The sequence below is a fragment of the Serinus canaria genome, chromosome 1A, assembly GCF_022539315.1.
Source record: "Serinus canaria isolate serCan28SL12 chromosome 1A, serCan2020, whole genome shotgun sequence".
Taxonomy (NCBI): Eukaryota; Metazoa; Chordata; class Aves; order Passeriformes; family Fringillidae; genus Serinus; species Serinus canaria.
In genome coordinates, this window is record NC_066314.1 from 27936875 (window position 1) to 27960843 (window position 23969).

Sequence of the window (23969 nt, forward strand, 5' to 3'; positions counted from 1 at the left end):
AGGTGGTGGAGTGTTAAGGTGTAAAGCATAAAGGTGGTTTGTCTCATGGGGTTGTCCCAGAATCTGCTCATGACCTTACTTATTCAGCTGTGGGCAGTAACTCAGTTATTAGTGATAAGTGCATTGTTCTGGGTGGCTAAGGAGATAACATTTTATTTTCTGAGGGCTTTTTTTCCCCTTGATATTGCAATAATATCAACTAGTAAGAATTATAATCTGGATTTGGTCCAAAAGGTACTAGTAATACTTCACAAGTGCAGAAAAATTGCTGAAGCCACAGACATGTCCATGGAGTGTATATCTTGGAACTCTTTTGCCTTAAAGCACCATTACATTACTGTGGGCTTTGTAGATAGAACTTGACAGCCATATTTCAAACATTTTAGGATTAAGATAAAGCATCACTGAACTGCATTGTTTGTTTCACCACACAAGGAGTTTTTCAGATTGGCAGCACTTTTTCTTTCTGCTGATGGAGTAGGAATCCTTCTCCAGTATACTCTGGTGATTACCTTTTCTAAAACCTATGTGTGTCCTGCTGTGTAAGCTCTTAATTTAAAACCTGGTTTTTTCATACTTGTAAACAGCAAAGCCTCCCTTCTCATTCCTGTCTTTTTTCTTTTTTCTTCTTTCTTTTTTCTTCCCCTCTGTTTAGGAGTGTTGTTTGAACTGGAGAGGGAAGAAAGCAGAGCATTTTGGTTTTACAGGCTGGACTATACTGATCTTTTCCTCTAAAGATAATGGAGCTAAATAGAATGAGTAGATTCTAGGTAATGCTTAGAAATTAAATTTTTGACTGCATCACAAACTGAAAATGTTTAGGATCTTCTGTGTTACCATGTCACAAAAATATAAACTTTGAACTATGAATAACAGGTTCTGTTACACTTTGGAGTAACACTAATTAAAATTGATTTGTTTTTTGACTATTAATTTGTTTTTTGTCTCAATGGCAAGATCATATTCTCATTGTAATGAGGAGTTTAATGTTAACTGATCACATAATGTCCATTTAGGAGAAATACTGTTGTGTTTGGATTTGATGCTGCCCTTTCTAGTGGCAGAGTTCATTGGACTCATTACTCTGGGATTCTGTATGGGTGAGGAAAGCTCAGTAGCTGTGACAGTTTTGATAGTCTCTGGGTCTTTTATGTGGGTTCAGCAATTGCTGTAAAGGCAGATGAGGACTTTTTTGAAGGGTGTAGGGTATTTATAGCATTCTTACAGTGCTTTTCAAATGCTCTGCAAACATTTATTCTTTAATATGCTGCTGCTCTGTAGTGTTTTTCTGCTTATAGATAAGGAAAACAAGTCACAAAAAGTTGCATGAGGTGAGTTGTATGTATAGCAAAGCAGTTACTATCAAACAGAGAGCAGGGACTTGAAAGCAGAAAACTTCTGGAACTTTGCTTAAAAAAATCTGTTCTACAAGGCAAGATATTCCTATTTTTTTTTTCTTTTCTTTTTTGTTTTGGTTTCTTTTTTTTTTTTTTTTTTGAAAAGTACAATGAATTTGAGGCAGTAGGGAAATTTCAGTCCTACATGATCCACATCTCTTTTCTGTCATTTCTATGCCTGCAGAAATTGGCTACTTTGCAAATTGGCTACTTTGTAAATTTGCATCCCAGTCTTTGAAGAAGGGATAGTCCTTATTCTAATTGCCATGTCTGTCTTTTAACCAAATAATTTATGGCAAAACACTTTAAAGTATTGTCTTTACTGTGAAAATGCACTAAATTTTTGTTCTGGCCACACAGAGAAAAAAAGCAGCAAGTCAAAGATTTAGCCATTTGGCATTGATTTCTGTCAATTGGCAGCAAAGTACTCTCTGTGTTGGGAGATGCTGCCCCCAGTGTGCCCAAAAGAGGGGAAGGCTATCATCTCCTGAGCTCTTCCTGAGCTTCAGTCCCTCTCCTCCCACCATCTGTCTGTCAGCACTATTCATGAATGTCCCAATATTATTTCTCATAGATTTTGAAAATGCTGAGTCTTGAAGACTTATGCACGCAGAGAAAAGCCAAAGAAAAAGCGACTGTGCGTGTGTGTGCGCACCCACATGCATGCATATATCAAAAAAGATTTCAGAGGAGGAAATTATTTGCAAATTCATTACTGCTCCCAAGCCTGCTGTTTCTTCTGTTAAAGACCAGTTGTGAGGAGTAAAACTCCACAACACTATAAAGCATCTGTTGCAAAATACTACATCAAATGTATTTGACTGTGATAGTCCAGGTTCTCTAGTGTTTTACTTGCTGCTCTTCTGTTGAAATTGTTTTGTGTGTGCTTATTACACAGACTTAGAGATCAGATTTGTGGGCTTTTGCTCTGAGAGATGATCTTCTATTTCATGCAAAGTGGTTTTAAATTTTCCTGAAATGTTTTTCAACTCTGGTTTGTTTGCTTGTGACCAGGATGAATAGTGTTTCCTGTAAAAAAAGAGATGCCATGAGGTTAGTAGTGCAGATGTGCCATGGGCAAAAGGAAGTTATCTGGAATGACTTCCAGTGCAAAGCAACAGTCCTTACCCACCTTCTCCCTCATGCTGAATGAGATATTAGTTGAGTATGTAATTGAGTATGACATCTGTACTGAAAAACATGAAATGGTTGTTGGGGACTTTAATAATAAGTTCCAGGATCTCAGTTGTAGGTATCTACAGCTTCTAAGCAGCCCCAGCCGTGTGCAGTCATCAGACTTCACCTCATATAGTCATTTAAGAAAGAGATAGTCCAAGACCACAAGTACTAACCTCAGCTCTCAGGTCTGTTGCTGGGCAGAGAAGTGAAAGCTGTGGTAGCTGGAGTAGTGTGTGCAGCCAGGGCTATTGCAGCCCAGCCAGAGGACATTAGTCACTGATACTTGTCATCAGCTGGTTCCCTGAGGTGGTTTTGGCAAATCTCTCATACACACTGGATGAAGCCTCTAGCCTCATCCCCATTTTCCTTTGCTCTTTCATGCCCTAAATAGTTAGTTTTTCTGCTCATTGAGCCAGCACAATAAGAGAATTCAGTTTGTTTGCACCCTGAAATGTTGGTACAGTTTTGTAGCAGTATTTTTAGTCAAATCATCCACGAGAATTTTAAGGTCATTCACATCTGAAGAAATTGTGTTCAGAGCAGTCCCTGGGGTTCCTGTCCACCCTCAGCTTGGGGATACAAGAGGTTTTGCCAGCAGGACAATGAAAGTTAATGGATTTCAGCTTGTGCACAGCTCCCTGTTTGCCTTGATTTAAAGGTCCCAGTTTCAGTCCTTTATGGTGTATTTAGGTTTCCTTATAGGCCTCCAAGGGACCACAAACATCTTTATTCCTTAAAAGTATACCTTGTTGCTGTAATTGAAGCCATTTTGTTACTGTAATTTCTCCCTAATATTACTGTTCTAGTCAAGTGGTCTTTCCCTCTGGAGGCATCAATTACTATGGGTTTTGAATAGGCCTCCCTCCAGTACACATCCTTTTGCTCCAATGCCAAAATCAGGTCACTGTAATTCCCTTCCCTAAGAAAAAATGCTTCCAAGTTTCTTCTTTCAATCTCAATGTGTAATGTGTACTGGTGAATAGTTCCACTCTTTACCACCCTATGTAGAACTCCTGCCATATCAAAGAAAAAATAAATACTACAGGTTTCATGGGGTTTTTTTCTACATTTTCTTTGTTTTCATGAAGATACTGAATGTCCAAAGTCCAGAGAGAATCTTCTAGGATTTGTGCAGGTAGTAAACCTGTTTAGATTTGAATTCTTGTGAGGGAGCAGGGGAGCAAGCCATAGCAGTGCACTTTGTGCAAGATCTTCAGCTGAAATGAAAATGCCACCAGGCTTGTTGGCAAACCCATGCATGTGAAGTACAGGTTTTTCTGTAAGTCGTGCTTTTTTGACATCTGGGTCCTACAACTTGCTGGAATCAGTAGTGAGTCCTCACTGCTTTGCACCCAGTGCCTGTTTGTGGATTAGTCTGTATGACATCTCTGGGAATGGGAGGCGAACAGGCTTTTTATCACAGAGAACTCTGTATCTGAGAACTAAAGCAAAGGATGGTCTCTCTCCTTTTATTGCATAGCCACAGAAGCAGAAGTTGTCAGGGTCCAAATGTGACCTGAAGACTCTATTTACATACAAATACCAACCAAAGTTTCCTACTTGAAATCAAGCTAATATTTTGTGTTATTGTGTTCATCCTGCTTTATTACAACTATTTGTTTCACAGTGTTCAAACCAAGTGCAGCTTTGCCTTTTTGTGAATGGTTCCCCTATGAAACCCTAAAGCTGCTTAACTCAGATTGGTGAATATAGTACTTATCATTCTACCATCTGCCCAAAAACTTGCACTTTTCCTGAGATGCCATTGCTGGGACATCTGGCACTAAAAATATGTTTTCTGCATCATCTCACAATTGAGGAAGATGCCACTGCTGTTTAGCTCCACAGGAGATTCCTTGAAGCATCTTTCTGTTATCTAACAGCTTGTGCAATGAAGCACACTACACTGGCCAGGGAAGGAATCATGCCCTTAATGGAAGCCTGTACTTCTGCTTTCTGGCTTGGATTGCTGTCAGAAGGGAGTGGCACTTGTGTGATGGATTGATTGATGGTATGCAGTCTGTCCTACATGCCATAAATCAGCTAGTGTGATGTGACTAGAAGGACTATGTAATCTACTGCAAGTCAGCTTCTATTACCCAAAAGTCAAAGACCTGCAAAATCAATGCGCAGCTATATTTCTCAAAGTTTGGCATGTCTTAACAAACAGTTTCTGTATAGCTTGAACCTGCATTGTACTGGGATTTCCTTCTTAATTCATGGAATAATTTCTCCCTTAAAGATCCACCCATTACATTGTGTCTCAAGATTGAGCAGGACTAGTTCATACAGCATGAATATCTCAGCAGCTTGGTGCTGCCTTGTGCTGTGCAGTTCTTTCCACCCTTGGCAAGAGCCACCACAAAAGGCTGTAAATTTTCTTGTAGGAGGTGGAGCTGTGCCGCATTGGCAGCCAGGAGAAGCTGGGGCTGACTGTCTGTTACAGAACCGATGATGAGGAGGACACGGGAATCTATGTCAGTGAGGTAAGGACATGACCCTGGGGAGGAGCATGGGAGATGTTCTTGGAGGGCTACACATGCCAGGAATGAACCTGCAAGTGCTCTTAGACAGGAGCACAGCAGCGTTGGCCAGCTCATGTCACTCTCAATTCATTTAGATTATCAGCTCAAATCATTTTGCCCAAGCAGAGTAATAATTACCAGTGGGCTTCTTTAGTGTAAGTGCTTTTAACTACAACATTGTAGTTAATAAAGCAGTCTGAGAATGGTCTGAATTTTGAAAGAAATGTGCCCTCATGATGGAGATCAGGCAGAGCTTTTGAGGAGAAAAGTGCCTTCTCCACAACTCTGCTTGCATTCTCCCTCTGCCACAGCCTCAGTAATCCTAACAGTGGTCAATCATTATTGTTTTATTTTTGTGTTTGTTACAATTGTGGTACACACAGACATACCAGAGATGGGTAGAGAGAGTAGACTGAGAGATTAAAATGTTAGAAAACCAAAATATAGAATTCTAAATACTGAGGTGAGATGAATCCTCAGGTTTTACTGGCTCCACTCAAAAACCGTGGCACCCAGCACAGATTGTTAGCGTTTCACAAGGTCAGTCCACAAGATTTCCAAGAACACCATCTCCTTTTGTGTCTACAGTCATTTTCTGAGTAAAACAGAACTCATCTGGGTCCAAGGTCTCTGCTGATTGTTCTGCATGAGCTGTGATCCCAACTGGTCACTTTTTTGACATGTTGAATGAAATTTCAACATTAGAGAAAGGTTCTTCACTAAAAGGGTGATTTGTTCCTGGAGTAAGGCTGTCCAGAGGTGTGGTCACAGCACCAAGCCTGTCAGAATTAAAGGAGCAACTAGACAAAGCTTTTAGTCTTATGGGGCTTTTTTTTTAGGTAGTCCTGTGAGGAGGAGGTTATTGGACCTAATGGGGTCCTTGTGGGTCGATTCCAACTTGAGACATTCTGTGATTCTAAATTCTTATTGGAGCTCATGGATGGAGAGGATCAGAAAATACAGAATTCTCATATGTACCAGTGAATGGGATGAAGGCAAGATTACACATAAAAAGGCTGGTAGCAATGTTAAATAAGCTGAAAAGCACAGCCTTGGAACAAGAATGAGGAATTAATATAAATTACCTAAGAATATACCTTCCACCAGTTGTATAAGCCGTGCTGTTAAAGTCTGTTTGACCTTGTGAGGGCAAAGTAAGTTCAGGAATCTCTTAATACATTCCAGGATTATATCTGAAATGTTCTGTTTATCCTACATGATAAAATTTTCTCAGACCTTTGAAAGTGAATGTATTGATATTATCTTTTGTACTTAAATAAGGACTTCAGATTCATTGGTTTTTTTATGACAATGCACAGGAAGAAAATAATATCTAACACATAGAGGATGTATCCCACAAACTCAATGCTCAACTCAAATTTTTGGTTTGGAAAAAGAACTTATGTCATGATGAGGCAAAATAAATGTTTTAAGGTAACCATCAAATGCAAGGTGATAGATTAAATTGCCCTGCAACAAACAGTAGGTCATTACTCAGGGATGAGCTGTAGTGTCTTTGATAAACTATCACTGGAGCCCTAAATATCTGTTTAGGTTAAATTAACTTAAATTTAACTGGTTCAGACTAGGCATGATTTACAGGACCTATGAGTGATCTATACAATATGGATCCTTCAGGTTTTTGTGATGTTTCCTTGTGAACAGATTGATTACTAAGATAATAATTTAATAGTAAATGTTTCTATGGAAGAAAAAGAATCGTGCTCAAAGGCAGGCCTGTTTGTATAGAGGTATCAACTGCTGCAGAATCTTCTCAGTCCATAGTGAACTTCCAGAGAAGAGTGTGTCTCATTAATTTTTAATGCTCTGACAGCTGAAGGTTAATGCCTGACAGTGGCAAAGGAAAGTATTAATTTGAAAATCATATGCTCCCAACCCTTTCTGTCTGGAGGCTTTTATCTGAAACCAGCTCATATATGATCATTGTAAGAACTGCTTCGTTTCTGTGACTCTAAAGGAAACTTCCAGTTGCCTCTGTACTGTTTAAAAATTGTACTTTTTCAACTCTTGACATTGTGCAGCTGTTAAAATTTCCCATAAAAGTCTTTTCATGTTCAGTTACTGGTTGTTGTCCTGTGCAGGTTGATCCAAACAGCATTGCTGCCAGAGATGGACGGATCCGTGAAGGAGACCGCATTTTGCAAGTATGTGACAGGAGACTCTTCCTTAAACTCTTTCTTCAGACAAACATGCAGTGCCATCTTCTCTGTGGACTGTTAATGAGGGAAGATAGTTCTCTTTGTTACTGTGATCGATGAGAAAATCCATGTCTGTCTGTTTTTTAACACAATAGCTGGGAGCTAGAGTGTGTGTACTGAAAAATGAGACTGACAAACTCGTTCTGCCTCATGCACTTACGTCCCATGTCTTTTTTTTTTTCCATATTTATTAGAAAATCTCATTTCCACTATGTTCATCTCAGTGTCAAATTCTAAACAGGATCCTGCAGACATAAATATAAGTGTCAGAGACGTGCTGATCATTAACCAATTGCATAAATTTGGGTAAAACTCTTTTATGGTAAGCATAGATAATAAGAGTTTTAACACAAAAAAAAAAAAAAAAAGTTGTTTAGAGAAGGATGATCTTGAACAAACTTAAGAAGGGGGTTCATTAGGTTTTTGTTAATATTTTCTTTCCTCCCCCCATAATACATTGCTTTTCTGAATTCTTTTCTAATCCACCACCTTGGCTTTTTTTTTTCTCCCTTTGTTTCTATTGATTCACTTGCTTAAAGAGCTGCCCCAAAGATAGGTTTGTGTGTTACAGAATAGGTGGGTGTGGGTGGCTGGCTGCTTCATAGGGCAGTGAACCTGTACAGTAAAGGAAACCAGCAATGGGTAGTGCATTTTTCACCACAGTGCAAAATCATAAAACAGCTACCAAAAATCACTTGACTGGAAATTTTTTTGCTATATTGCAGCATTTTCATTCCAGTTCAAAGTTGATTAAGTTGATTTTCCTTGTATTTTTGCCTTTTTTCACTGAAGCCCCAGAAGAAACTCCTAATGATGACAGGTTGGTTTTCTGTAACATGTTCCATAATTGCCCTTCATTAATTTAAGCAGATGAGCTTTCAGGTTTTCACAAGATCAGTCTGTTCCTTCCTTCCAATCTTTTCATTTCTGCATGAAATATCTTTGCTGAAACCTGTGTCTCTTATCCTGGTACAGCTTAAACCAGCTTTGGGAGTCTAGTGAAAAAACAGTGTCTATTAGCTGGTTTACCAAAGCAGTCCCTTTTATAGAAAGGAAAGAATGAATTAGATTTTAATGTCAGGGCTCACTTGGGGCCTGCTGTTTTTTTCTTGGTGTGGCTGGGATTGTGAAAACATTCCTAGGATGATGTTCTCCACCAGAAAGCACAGATGCCATGGTGTGAGGGCAGTGAAGACCTCAGCAGGACTGGGGTGAAAGGACCATTCCATGGGCTGCATGTAGGAGAGGAAAAGTTTGGGCACTGGCTCCCATGTCTTTATGTGACATACCTACCAAAGAAATAGCAGTATTTTTAACTTCCAAAAATCAGAAAAACACCCACTTTTCATTCTACCAAGTAGAAAGTAGAAACTACTCTATGTGTGTCAAAATAAGGAAAGAGCCTAGATCCATTTTCCACTCCTTTCCTTTTTGTAAAATTTCTGGGTGGACAGCCAACAGGAGTTCAGGCAAATGTTCTCCAGTTCCTAATGAAATTCAATTCATTTCAATTTTGAGTAAAGACTCCAGGGGTGAGGGAAAACATAGATAATTCTGCCATCCTCTTGTGGACTGGAGCATTACTTTAATGTCAGTGCTGATATATTGCTATGAATTTTATCATTAAAGTTAACACCCGTAGAGTTATGTGGGGTTTACTTTCATATCTGAAAACACATTGACCCTCTATCTGCTCTTATTGATGAGATAGCTCAGAGAAATAGAAGGTGACGGTGCCATTAGGGGTGGATTACACTGAGGCTGGGAGAGATACAGATCCTTGAGCACAGGGCTGTTTTCTGTGGCTGGCAGGTGGCATTGGTAAGGCTGTGGGGGCAATGCTGTTATGTGTGCTCCTCACAAAATGACAGCAGCTTTCATCTCATTTTTGAGGCTGTAACTGCCCCCTTTTCATTCTCAGAAACCACCAACCTTTACAGTCTAAGCATCTGAAAACTGCCTTGAGTACTTAAAATGAAATGTTACAATGCCAAGGCAAAGTTTTGAGAGGGCAGTTAGTGGTAGTTGCCTAAACTAACAACTCCTAGTGGTAGTTGCCTAAACTTTTGCTGTTTTTAGCTGTGAACCTGCAGGCTCAGCACAGTCCATGGAACAGGCTGAAGTCCTCTCTTTCCCCATGAGAGTGCAGCTGGGGTGGGGTGGCCACCTTCAGGTAGTGTGGGGACAGCCCGGCTGCCTCCTCTGGGCTCCATGGCCAGCAGTTACTCAGCTGATAGGAGTTCCTGGAGAAGCCACCATGTCTGGGGATATTTTGTACAGGCTGCAAATCTGCTCCTGAGGCTGCATCTCTGCTTTTCAGCTTAGGGCAGCTCTGTGTTACCTGGTCTCCCACAGACCACAACTATCCCATCATGTAAGCTTTGAAGAGTCTCAGACATTTCACTCACTGCCAGTTAGGTGATCAGGGATTTTGTTTAATCTGAATTAAAACTGTGTTTTTGAATCAGGGCTTTCAGGCCAAACATATGTACAAAAATGCAACTTTCTTTTTGATTTTCAACTACAAGTTTAAATGGACTTGAAATGGAAATGAAATTACAAGTGCTACTTTGAAATGGAACCATTAGAAGATTTTTTTTTTTCCCCACCAAAAATATTCAGGTATTTCTACCATCCAGTTTTGTTTTCACTCTCTTTGAAATAGATCAAATTTTGGAGGTTTTGTTGCCACAATGAGAATAATCCACTTCTTGCGCTGTGAATTGGACAAAACTGAATTCTTACGGGAAATAAGATTTCTATTTGATTCCTTCATAAATGGTTTTTGGACAATGAAAATTGTGTTTGTTACACATAGTCATGGATGTTATTGTTTTAATGGGGTTACAGAATAGGAGAAAGGTAGCAAGAAAAGACGAGTTTCATTGAAAAACCACTTTTATTTTGATTATCCCCTTGTAAGGGGGATACATATGTTTTGTGTGGTACCGGCTACTAAGCTGTCCGCACAAATACGAAATGATTAAATGGAGCAGCAACAAGCAGTGGCCTGAAAGTATTGCCTGGTGAGAGATAATACTGTAGCTCTCTAATTGGCTCTCTACCAGCATTCAGTGTGACTGATTTCAGCTGTAGCATTACCAGTCTTCTTCCACCAGCACTATTATCTCAGAGTGACACTTCCATTACTCTGAACGGAGAAAGATGAACGTCACCTGTCAGGGGCTGGTTAATTGTGTTGCTAGATGTATGTTACCAGGGCGCAGGTTGGACATTTATGAACATAACTGCTTCCTCTGATGTCCACCATCCTTCAGCGATCAATACAGCTCTTACAGTAAGCGCATAATTGAGTGAAGGCACTTACCACTGAGGGGCTGAGGATGAGCCCGTTGCGCAATTTTCATTGTCCATACATTCAGCACAAATGAGCTGATATCTGCCCTTTATTGTGTGTTGCTTTGTGGAAATAGAAACTAATGTGCCACTTTCATTTGTTTCCTAGATAAATGGCCAAGATGTCCAGAATAGGGAAGAGGCAGTGGCGTTGCTCTCCAGCGAAGAATGCAGGAAAATTGTGTTGCTGGTCGCGAGGCCAGAGATGCAGGTTAGACTAAACAGATGCACTGAGTCAGAACCTGGGTTACACCATGCATTCACTGTCACTGTAAGTGATGAGCTGCCAAGAAATAGGAATGCCAAAGTTACTGACAGAAGGAGCAAACAGTTAATTGTGGAGCTTTGCTCTTTTTTTATCCAAGAAAATAATGTGATATTCCTAGGGCATGTTTTCCCCAAACTAAACAAGTTTTTTTCCAGCAGAGTGAGCAGGTATATAAATAAAGCTGGCAGCACCAATATGATATTAGTAAAATATGAAGTAGAACTTGAAAACTGTGCATTACTCATTACAGGATTCTGCTTTGTTCAGGGGATAAATTTCCCGTACTTAATGTTTATCAATTTTATCTTTAATATGAAGTTTATAATTTATATGAACTTACACAAAGCAGTAGCTTGTCATTTCTGAGGGGTTGTTCTTGTGCTGTGTGGTTATAACCAGGCATGTAAACTATTAATGTATGTATAAATTATGAGACTTTCTCTAGTCTCATTCAGCAAATGGAAATCTAATTGTTTTAACAACACCCTGGGCACAAAAACATGTCTGCATTTTGGGAGGTGCACTTCCAAAAGCTTTTAGAAACATTTTTTATGATTTTAAAAATAAAATTATGCCAATACCAAGAATCTTGCTATTCCAAGAATTTTTAATATCATTGCAGGGGACAGATGTTAGGTTGATTTTCAGATAAAGAAGAGGTAGAGTGGTAGAAGACTGCTGATTTTACATCCCTTTATATTCTATTTGTAAGCCTCTGCAAAGCAAAAGGACATTATATTACCACTGCTCTATCTGCCAACAATTCAGAGTTGGTTAAGTTGCCATTTGTCTCTCATGCTATTGTTCTGATATTTTCAGTCTCACTAGCTGCATATTCTGTATAAATTAAATTAAGTTTGATGCAGTGCCACTTGGAATCTCTACTTAAATACTACAAATACTGTAGTTAACTACAAATACAGTAGTTAGAAAAGAGTCACAATGTCAGCATTCATAGCCTTTATGTTTTTCAGGAAGCTAAACAATTCTTATAAAACCAGTGACAAAGTACAGCAAAAATAGTCATGTCTCACTTTATACTGCAAAATTATAGTCCTTGGTTGCTGAAATTTTGAAAGATATTTTTCAATATTATTCCAGCTGTTTTTCATTAGGATTTTGTTTTTCTCTAGGGAACAGAAATTCACCCACTTATAAAAAATACATGCCCAGAGAAAGCTCAGTCTCTGTATTTATTTAGACTGGTCAACATTAAATAAGGAGTCAATATGATAAGATTAGTATGAGATAAGGAGTCACTTATGTGTATCAATGTAGCTTCCCACATGAATACTCCTTACAAATAATAAGTGGGGTTTGGTTTAGGTTTGGGCCTTTGGTGCTGGATTTTTTGTTTAGTTTATGTGTTTTAAGCACATACTCAGACAAAACTGATGAAGAAGCCAGAGTAGGTCAGAGATCAGGCTATCAAGTGATTTCTACTATATGTGTTGCTTTGACTTAGTAAAAAAACAGAAGGATTAAGCAAGCTTTCATTTCTTGATAGAAAATGGTAATGGCTATATTGCAGCCTTGAAGGATGACTGCTGAGCACATTTCCTCAGTAACAGGGAAGAAAACCCCTCTGACCATATAATTGTGCAGTGAATAATGAAGTTTTGAAACAGAGCACCAGAGGATCCCACCACACACATGCATTCTCATGTGTGAATGTGTACACAGTGTATGCAATGCATGTGTATGCTAAGGCATGTATTAGTTTTCTTTTAAAAGCTGTAACATAATATAAGTGTTCTTATTAGTTATACAATGGGACTGCCACAATCAAATCAGCAGATTTGCCCAAGTGAGATTCATCTTTCATCCTCCAAATTTGTTAATCTCTGCAGTTTTCTCAGGTGAGGTGAATTAAACTGTGTCCTTTACAGTAGAAGAAGGCTGTGCTCATGCTTTCCTTGGGGTGAAAAAAGTAAACAAGACAAGTAAACAAAACTACCACATGTTTCACAGAACTGTTTCAAAGTCCCATTGAGTGCAAACATAAAAATTATATGTTCTCAAGGAAAAATTCTCCTCCTAATCCCAAACTGTAGATGTCTAGCTTTACCAGGGGAAATGATGAAAGGCTTCTCTATAGGAGGAAAGAATTTCTTGACATGGGCAAAACCACATCAGAGTTTATTAAGGAAATAGTGATGTTCTGCCAGTGTTCCATTAGAAGTACTACACAGTATCAGTCACTCCTTGTATAGCTTTGAACTACTACTACTACTACTACTACTGCTCCTACTACTACTACTACTACTACTGCTACTGGTTCAGTGTAACTTTTCTGACTGACATCTGTGACCAGACATATCCTGGCTTTGAGGCAGTGGTAATTCTGCTCTAGGAGTTGGCCTGTGCTACATTTCTCTTGCTATTTTGGGACATGAGTACTTGGTAGTCTTGCAATTGTCTCCTGCTGAGGCTTTTCCTTTTAGCATATTTTTGTCACCATTGTCCTGTGGTTCCCTCATCAATGATGAAACAATCAGTGTTTCCTTCTGCTACACTCCTGTCATTATAGCCAAGAGTGCCACTGACCAGTGTTTTTCTTTTTGATGCTGTGTGCCATCTGGCAAGGGATTGCAGGTACAAAGGATCATTATGCTCATGTGCACACATGAGCATAATGAACAAAATGGAAAGAACAGCATTTTAGGCCAGGGTGCCTGTTTTATCAGTTTTGAAAGATGTGAAGGGTGTGAAATGGGTTCAAGAAGAGATATGTGCTTGACAGAAAACATGGCATACCCTCCTGTCCTTTTGCAACACTGTGTTCACCAAATGTCAATGTACTATTTTACACTTGGGGAGAAAAAAACCAAGCAAACAGATAAACCTTGCTTCCAGACACACGAAGAGAACTAAAATTGCCTCCCTTCAAGTCACCTCATCTTTCTATCACCCTGTTCTGTTTATTTATTTTGCTGGAAGATCAATGGGAAGATAGTGACAGAAAAGCAGCCTAAGGTTTCCATTGAGGTGGTGGCAGCAGGGCTGGAATGGAGTTTGTTAGAGAGAAGAGCCCAGTTGCCTCCTGGCCCTATTAGTAACATTGCCACTCTTGCAGTGCAGGGTCTCTCAGTAGTAATGAACATGACAGCTTCAGGATTGTGAGCTGAGCCTTTCATACCTTTTGAAAGGAAATAATGTCTGTGCTGTGCAGTCTCCTTCATTATGAGAGAAAATCAGTCACACTGTTTTACGAAAGGATAAAAGACATGAATCCCATCTTTTTTATCCTTTTTCTTTTCTATTTTTTTAAAGACGTGAACTTGAACTCCTACTGCCTGGCTTTCTGAAGAGAATCATTAGAATAAAAAGAACTAGTCAAGCATTGCCATTTGGGTTTACTCTATTTTAGCATGTGTCCTTGCTAACATAAAATAACATACTAATGTATTCTTTGCAGCTGGAGGAAGGGTGGCTGGATGATGAAAGGAACGAATTCTTAGAGGAGTTAAACTTGGAAATGTTGGAAGAGCAGCATAATGAAGCGATGCACTACACAGCCAATGAGGTGGAGCAGGTAAAGACCACTACTAAACATATAATTTGAAATTTTTCTAGGTATACTTTTTTGTTAATAGAGAATGAAACAGTTCTGTAAGATGGAGTCAAAGGCTTTGATAGAGTTCTCTCTCCAGAAGCTGTGATCTCTGGCACACTGTATGTAAGGAAAAAGAGAACAATACATGCTTAGGCCCAGTATATCGAGTTAATAAACAATGTAATAGGGTGTGATAAGTGCACATTTCTCCTTTTCTCTGAACTCTCAGAATAATATTGCTTTCCTTCATGAATTTTGAAGTGTTTGGGATTTATGATGTTAAACTTCATGTCAGTTTTTGTTAAACTGGTGCTAATAACACCAAGGTCATGGGTTCAATCTCCATATGGGGGATTTGACTTTAGAGCTGGACTTGATGATCCTTTTGGGATGCATGCAATGCATGACCCAGCCTTGCACCAGAGCTTGCAAAACAAGATGGAAGACATGTTTAAATAAACAACAGGTGTTTTGTTAATGTGAGTGTATTTCTCTTACACCGACAGCGCACAGCTCAGCATTTGTTTTGTTAATGGAGACAAATAAGCTATTGTTAGCATAGTCTCAGCTTGCTGCTATCCTGACTTTTACCTGCCCATATGTTCTGTAGGCTGTGTGACTGTGGCAAATATACCCAACAGTTTCATCAAGTGGTCTTCTCAGATGTACATTGTTGTGAAAGGTATAAGTTCCCACTCCTGGATCAGATGATCTGCCAGTATGCACACCTGTGTGGAGCCAAAGAAATAAAATTCTACTTCTCCTGGCTTCCAGATTTATACAGCTGGGAAGAAACTGGTTTTCCACCCCCAGAACTTTGTGACTTACAATTTTTTTCCCCATTCTGAATTGCTCAGAAAGAGAGCCTGTGGCATTTTTCTTTGAAGAGAGGGAGAAAGACTATGAGAGCCTTCTCTTTCCTGGAAACCAGGGAGCTTCTTTGACTTCAAATGCCTCAATGCTTGGTCCACATTGTGAGGCCTGAATGTGCATTTAGTCTGTTTCCTCCTGACCTCCCCTTCAGCCTTGACCCGGGGTCAATGGGTAGGTGATAGCGCATAGTAAAGCTCTTCCCTGTATATCAATGAAATGTTCATTGGGACACAGACACTGACAGAATAATTAAGTCAATTCTCTGAAAAATGACAGATCAGATTACAAATGTTTGGTCTTATAAGCATTTAATTATTTACACCAAGTGGAATAACTCCAGGGCTGGGGGGAAGGGAGCCTTGCAACAGGATATTTACCAACCTTTTAGTTGTGACTCTCCAGGCAGTGAGCCAAGCCTCAGTTTCCCAGGTTAAGTGTACTAACTGCTGCACTGCTTTCGGCTGATATATGGCCTCTTTTTAATTGTTTTAGCCAAAATTTTATTTTGGATAGCAAATATTTCCTGTCAGAAAAACCACTTACTCTTTGCAAAACAATTTCATTTGCATGGTGACATTTTCACACAAACCTCCAGTTCTGGTAGAAATTCTTCAACAAGTCTATCTATTAACTCCTACTGGGCACTCACATTACATGTTGGGACCTCTGAAATCACTTTACCATTGTGACTTTCCACTGCAAAGTTCTTGTCAAGCTTTGGCTTTGGCTGAATTCGGGTTGTGGAGAGTGTTAATGAGTAAACGGTGATATTCTGTGATGTGCTTTCACAGAACCCATTGAATTTGTTTATTTTCTGTTGGAATATTTTCCCAAGCATATTTTTTTGCCATATTGAGATTTTATATTACTGTAAAGAACAATACACTGGGAAAAAAAAATTGTGGTCACTTGTGATCTGTCAGTATCTGACATTGAATTGCTTGAAGCCATTCTAGGACAGCCAGACATTTCTTTGCCCTTCTGATGAGTAATCGAATCAACCAAATGCAGCTTGGTGTGTAATGGGGCATCAGTAATTTGTGACAGCTGCTGTCTCTCTAGACTCTATGCAGTGACTCGTCAAGTCAGAAAACTGGTCCTTTACTCCTTGTTAGGCTGGGAAATCTAGCAGTTTCCTGAGGGGAATCACACCATCCATTGGAGCTATGAAACCACGCTCATTGCGGCTGCCAGTGTCCAATCTGAGTATCTTCAAGCTCCCTGGCTGGCCATGGAGACCAGCCTTGATTTTTGTGAACAAAAACTTAGTCCTCTGGCTTCATGATCATCTGTCATCATGAATCTCAAGAGCTGCAGGAATGAATACACTGTCTATCAGAATATCCTTCCAAATACAAGCCTGTTTTAAAGAATTCTATTTTAACATTTAATGTGAGCTGTCACAAAAAAATTTGGTACAGTTTGTAATAGAAGAGTCAAGTAGATAGTCATGTCTTTTCTGTATGTTTTTGACCTACTCTGTAGAATTCAATCAAGAATTGTATCTTCTCTGTATGGAATAATCCAAAAAGCCTCAAGGAAAGATGTAATTCTCCATTTTTTATAACTCATTGTGTTCCTTTCCCTTTATGACATCATGGTTCATTGTGCAGCAGAGATAATTTTCAGGAGACTGCCATACATTTGCCATGCAGAAATTCTTATTGGTATCGTGAAATATATCAGAACCTATTAAGAATAAGAAGAAAGAATTGGATAAAAAGAATTATTCTAGTTCATTCAAAGCTGAAATACAGATAAAATATCTGGGGAAAAATCCTTTTTTTGAAAGAAGCTTGTTTTAAAAGACCAGCATTGTTGGCAGAAGAGCATTTTCCCTTTTAGTGAACCACTGAAATAAATTCCAAATTTCCCTCATGGTTTGAGTACCTCATGGTTAGCCTGCCCCTGGAGATTCCTCTCCCTGTGACATGTCTCCCTCTCACTGTCAGAGAATGACCACAGAGCCCAGCTGTGTTTGTTAGAGCCTTCAACTGAATCGTGCTGCATTCATACTTTAGTAGCAGTCAGGGTTTTGAGTCCCAAAATACATTATAAATTGTAAAAGAATAGAACAGGGCCTGAATTCCTGCAAGATTAGCCATTTTTTAGGCAGGAATTCTTGCTGGAGCTGAAATGCAGAATCTTTTGAGGTTCATTTATTGCTTGATTGTACGCACTGCTGGGTTTACCTTCTCATTATCTGAGTTCTCACTGCAAAGATGAGGCCTAAGGAGCCCTTTGGTATTTCAAACAGAAATAATTGTAGAAGAGATTGGCAATGTATGTTTGAAAACAAACACTTTGTTTGAAATAGATAGTAGATAACACCAGAAAAAGTGACACACTGAAAATTGTGGATTGTCTCTTGTTTTTCAGAAGAGATGTAATGTGGAATTAGGCTTGTTGTCTTTCAAAATAAAATTAAAATTGTCTCATGCTGTAAAAGACTGCTCAATCTGCACATATTTTAGAGCTCTGGCAAGCATGAAATGTCCAGGACAAAAATGCCCGGGGCTACCTTACTTGAGTCACAATGGATTTTTTAATAAACTGTATCTCAAAAACATGCAGTACAATAAATATCTTTATTACTTTCCATTTTCTTAATTGACTTAGCTGTAAGTATCCACATACTGGGGAAAAATTTACTGTGATACGGATGCCTGCTTCAGTTTGAGAAGGATCTGAATGTATAGGCACTTGTATTTCCTGAGGGAACCCAAAGTCACTATCTGGCATTCAGGTGCCTGTACTGTAGACACCTATATTTCATCAGATCAGTCCCACTCGTCTGGCTTCTACTTGACTCAAAAGATGGGCTTTGCTTTGTTTACATCTTTTGTGTGTGCATGCTAATTCCAGATAGTGTAATGTAAGAAGATGGCAGAGTATAGTCAGTCAGTATAAATCAAGTTGAAGTTGAAGAAGCAAAGCTTAAATTATTGATAAAAGTGGTGTGGAAAACAAGAGCTACCAGTTCTGAAAGTGTTGATTGCATGGGCCTCAACTGTCACGTCTCTTCCCATCACCTATACAAATAGCCTCATTAAGTGGTTTTTTTCAGAAGTGCTCAAATATATGCTTTGGATGGTGTAGTACCAGGCAGAAGACATCAGAGGAAGTATCATGAAGCTCTGCTCCTGTAAGCTGTGTAGCTGTGCTAACACATAAACCACCCTTTTTGGAATTTTAGTCATATGGATGCAAATCATGTTATATCCCTCACTCCCGAATAGCAGATCCTGACCATCCTTGTTTGGTCATGTGAATGGAGCCCTGCATCAGGCACCCAGATTCCTGACTGCTCTGCAGCACTGCCCCCCTGTTGACTGGTGGAGCTGTTCTGTCTCCTGTCAGTAAATATTTTCCAGAGCAGTGAGAAATAAGGATTGCACATTGCACTGGCTGGGGTGAAGTGTAAGCTGCCCAGGTTGTCTGCTAAAAGGTTTGGCGCAGAGGAGGTCAAGACAAGCTGCAGCAGCTCCAAAGCAGGTGAGAGAAGGGAACAGAAGAGCATATGTAGCAGCACTCACCAGGAGGAGGTGAACTAGAAGGATACTAAATTAAACCTAAACTCCTAAGGCATCTTTTCAGAAATTTTTAACTGGTTTGTCACAGACACCGAATTCTCCTGGTGATGTGTTTCTTTCAATATTTGCTTTATTCCACTCTTACACTGAATTTGGGGTGAAGGTTATTTTTGTTTTTCTGACCCCAGGCCATTATTTTTTTGTAACAGTTGAAGAAATGAAACCAGATGAAGGGGATGTGATCATGAGGTGCGCATGAAGAGAGGAGAAGGGATGATATAAGAGACACATTTTCATCCTGTTTTACTGTTTGTCAAAGTAGATAAAAAGGGAATTATGACAGTGGCCTCTCTAAGTTTGTTTCCTTTCATTGGGTGCACAGTACCTTTTTTCTCTCCTGATTATTACAGTCATTATACATAATTATGCAATTATACCTCCTAAAAGAGACATGGTGTTGGTACTGTATGTAGTTAGGTACTTGGTCATAGAAATTGCACTCTGCATGATTCTTTGCTTATCTGGTTTGAAAAATAAAGTGTCTGTCTCTTCAGAGAGGTATTATCTCTGGATAATATTCTATGGAATATAAATGGGTTGAGAATATAAATAGGTGAGGTACAGTGAGTGGAGTGCTAATCAACAGTCAAAAAGCTTGACACTATACCTATGGCAAAGCATTCAGTGTTGTTCTGCACTTAATATTGAAAGACTGATTTTATTTTAAAGGAACATAGACTCTAACAATGGAAATAAATGAGTTTTCAAAAAGAGTTCCCAGGGATGAAATGGACTGAAGTCCTTCTGAGCAGAATTCTAGAATGTGAAATTAACACTTTTTCAGAAAAAGGCTACTGAGCACAAGAAGTGTAGGAGAAGACCATGCAGGCTGTAATGAAGCATACGAAAGTTCACTGTTTATAAAAAGAAAAAGTAGTCTTCTTGCACCCTGTTAGGTTGTACTAGGCATTGCTTCACTGGCTGCTTGCTCTGTTTGTTTAAAGTGATACCAGTGCTGAAACTTTCTCTCAAGTTTGAGAAGATTTCAACTCCACCACTTTCTGATGATAATCCAGAATCAAAACCATCTCACCATCTTGTGATCATTATCTCTAAGCATTGCAAAGGGATGGCTTAGCTAGAGAGGGAAATATTTCTTTACAGACTTTAGAAGCTATGTCACTAGTATTGTAATTCACTTACTTTGCTTAGTATGGAAATCACAGCATGGCTCACAGAAATGTTTAAAAGCTATGAGCAGTAGGACTGCTGTTTAGTGATCTGTTTTAATTGAGTTTAAATCAGATCCCAGCTGTTTAAGCAAAACAGAACTGGAAAATAATTCTCCTATAATATGATCTGCATTTGATAATCCTTTTGATTTCCTCATTTTTTTTAGCCAAAGAAACATGAAGAGGAAGATGGCACTACAGACACTGCAACCTCATCATCCAACAATCATGAGAAGGACAGTGGGGTGGGACCTACAGATGAAAGTCTTCGCAATGATGAGAGCTCAGAGCAGGAAAATGCAACTGAGGAGCAGAACGGTGCTACCCTGCAGAGCAAGCGGGATCTGGGCCACAGCCAGGACACATTAGGCAGTGTTGAGCTCCAGTGCAATGAAAGCTTTGTGTCTGGGGAATACATCGAATCTGATTTCATAGGAAACCCAGAGGAGGAATGTGAAAGGTTTCGGCAGCTGTTGGAACTGAAGTGCAAGATTCGAAACCATGGGGAGTATGATCTTTATTACTCCAGCAGCATGATAGAATGCAACAGAAGAGAGCAGGATGGAGTGGAGCATGAGCTGCAGCTACTCAATGAGGAACTGAGGAACATTGAACTTGAATGCCAGAATATTATGCAAGCTCACCGACTCCAGAAGGTGAGAGATCAGTATGGAGACATTTGGGCTTTACATGATGAAAGTTTCAGGAATTATAACACCAGCACAGATGTACAAAGAGGCAAACTGGATGACATCGTGGAGCACCCTGAGAAGTCTGACAAGGACAGCTCCAGTGCCTACAACACTGCTGAAAGCTGCAGGAGCACTCCACTGACTGTGGAGCGATCCCCTGATAACTCTCTCCAGAGGGTAATCAGCATAACCAACAGGAAAAACCTGAGGACCACAATTGTTGCTAATCAGTCATCCTCAGGACAAAGCAACAGAGAGACAACCTCAGCCAAAACCAAACCCACTGAGCAAAACAGTGCTGCTGAGAATGCAGTGCTGGCATCAGAAAGCAGCAAATTCACAGACCAGGAAAGGCAAGGCAGCGAGCACATTCCCTATTTGTCTCCATATCACAGTTCTTCTTACAGGTACGGGAACATCCCTGCTCATGCAAAGCATTATCAAAGCTATATGCAGCTGATCCAGCAGAAGTCTGCTGTGGAGTACGCCCAGAGCCAGCTCAGCCTGGTGAGCATGTGCAAAGACTCGCAGAAGTGCGCGGAGCCCAAGATGGAATGGAAAGTGAAAATAAGGAGTGATGGGACGAGGTACATCACAAAGAGACCAGTTCGAGACAGAATCCTGAAGGAACGTGCCTTAAAAATTAAAGAGGAGCGCAGTGGGATGACGACAGATGATGACACGATGAGTGAGATGAAGATGGGTCGCTACTGGAGCAAGGAGGAGCGGAAGCAGCATTTGGTGCGCGCTAAGGAGCAGAGGAGGCGGCGGGAGTTCATGATGAGGAGCAGGCTGGAGTGTCTTAAGGAAAGTCCACAGAGTGGCAGCGAGGGCAAAAAAGAAATCAACATTATTGAACTGAGTCACAAAAAGATGATGAAAAAGAGAAACAAGAAAATCTTGGACAACTGGATGACAATACAAGAACTGATGACACATGGTGCTAAATCCCCAGACGGCACAAGAGTGCACAATGCCTTTTTATCAGTTACTACTGTATGAACACAACTTCTAACAGAGAGTATACTACCAGTTTAGGTAGAGTACAATTGCCTCGTTCAATGTGGCATTTTTATATATTTTGTGACTGTTTATAGTTTGATCTTTTTGTAAGCAAAATGACCTGGTATTTTTCATTTGTTTTTCATATAACAGTACCTTCTTTATCTGGCAGTCTTTCTTTATCCTGCAATATATTCATATTATTCATTTGTAAAAAAAAAAATAGAAAAGTAAAGCAAAAAATTTCTTAACCTAACACATATCCTGTAACTTAAGATTTGGATTTATTTCTCTAATTTTGCTTTTTCTACTTTAGTAACAATACAAATCAAAATGCTTTATACTGTATCCTTGGCTTAACAAGTTTTAAAGTTTTACATCTTAGATTGAATCTGTTCATAAAACATATGCCACATCCCATCATATAGATAAGAATGACATTTTTCCAACTGCATATTTTACAGTACATTTAATCTGTAAATTGTAATTGTACTTGTCCAAGTAAAGTGTAGGTGAGCAATTCTCCTGTGTTATGTAGTGGCATTGGTCTTGTAGCTGCACAGTATGTGATAATTGTGAAGATGAAAAAGAAATAAATTATTGCTTATCTTTAAGAAATAAACAAAAGCCAAGCATTGTTTTATTTAGATTGAAAATTTTCCTTTAAGTATAAGCCATTGCACTGTGCATGGTATTTACAGCATATGGAGATTTCAAGAACAAAGGACACAATTCCATAGGATATTTCTTATGAATTAGCTTTTAATTTTACAGAATGAGTGGGTGTTTCTGGATTTTCCTTACCTGCTATTATAAGTTAATTAAATGATTCATTGATGTAAATCTTTGTTGTAAGATGTTTGGTAACTGCCATGAGTCCTCTCCCTGGCTGAGCTTGCTATTTGTTCTACACATACAAAACATGAACACAACATATGCCTAACTTTGAGTCAGATCTCATGCAAGAAAAACTAGCAGTGGTATTTTCATAGAGCATGAGTTAAGGAAAAACAGAGAATGAAAAGCAACTAATTGAGTTAAGGGTGCAAAATTATTGTTGAGGAGCATCCAAGTTATTTAAAAGAGCCTCAGTGGGAGCTGGCTGGAGCTCAGGAGCAATGGAAACTTTCTGTCTGGGTGCCTAATGGAACTCCCAGACTCTCCATGCAGCAGAGGCCCCTCTGCTGCCACTAGGGAATCTTCTGAGCTGCTGCTGCTGCTGCTGGCAGCCCAGAGAGATAGAGCAAGCTGAAGTGACTAGTCTGTGGGGTTGAAGAAATGGCCTAATAACTCCATTTTCATTGTCCCTGTGCTTGACTCACAGAAGTTCCTAACTGATTGTAGTTCTCTCCATAGCAGAATTAGGTTCTGAAGTCACCTGGCATCAGGCTTTAAAATATATGTTTAACATTGCAGGATGGCACATAATGGTATTTCTAAACTACCAAATTCTGGGAATCATTCATTTGTTTTTAAACACTTTTGGCATTAGTTGATATTAGCAGTTCTCTTTGCATCTGTGGGCATATAAATACCATAAGTGCACTGCTCTCCAAGTGCTTAGGAAAACTATGCCACTGACAGTTCACCGTTTGATAATGAGAAAATTCTCACTTCAAGACTAAGGGAGATATCACACAAAATCATCAGCAAATATATTGCTGTTAAGCTCAATGAAAAACACCTCCACTGTTTTCTTTTAAATTAAAAAAGTGTGGAATCCCTGGCCAGAAAGGATCACAGGGTCATACAGTATTGTTTTCAAGGGGCTGATACCAGATTGTCTCTCCAGGTGAGCCTAGGAATTGTCTTTGACCAACCTAAGTCATCTAGGAAGGTACACATTCTTCTGGAGACATCACAGCCCAGAGCTTTGGCTGTTTCCCTTATTGCATTCCTGTAATCACACTTAAACACAGGTCTCTTTCCTAATCTGGGTTCAGATGCTATCAACTCAAGACAATGGCTACTCTTATGTCTTTCCCTTAGACACAGTACTTACTGATTTTCTCCCATTACTAAATCATGACTCAAGAGTTCCCATCAAGCTAGTGTGACACTCATATTCAGAGAACAACATGAAACTTCAGAAAATGTAATATCATTATTTCATCACTGAGAAATAAAAGTAGGAAA

At 39.4% G+C, this 23969-nt stretch overlaps 1 protein-coding gene across 9 annotated transcripts in view; it reads left to right on the forward strand.

Annotated features, from left to right (window-relative positions):
• The window catches only part of PDZRN4 (PDZ domain containing ring finger 4), a 258182-nt gene extending 235711 nt beyond the window's left edge, over nucleotides 1-22471 (forward strand). For 8 of the 9 annotated variants that reach the window (XM_030238569.2, XM_018919644.3, XM_018919643.3 and 5 more), the window contains 5 exons: nucleotides 4964-5062; nucleotides 7204-7266; nucleotides 10787-10888; nucleotides 14364-14480; nucleotides 20307-22471. In XM_030238569.2, the coding sequence (XP_030094429.1) occupies nucleotides 4964-5062; nucleotides 7204-7266; nucleotides 10787-10888; nucleotides 14364-14480; nucleotides 20307-21833 (1908 nt within the window). In that variant the 3' untranslated portion in view covers nucleotides 21834-22471. The remainder of the gene's footprint in view (nucleotides 1-4963; nucleotides 5063-7203; nucleotides 7267-10786; nucleotides 10889-14363; nucleotides 14481-20306) is intronic. The other variant, XM_030238566.2, reaches the window with a different exon arrangement.
• Nucleotides 22472-23969: the final 1498 nt, after the last annotated feature.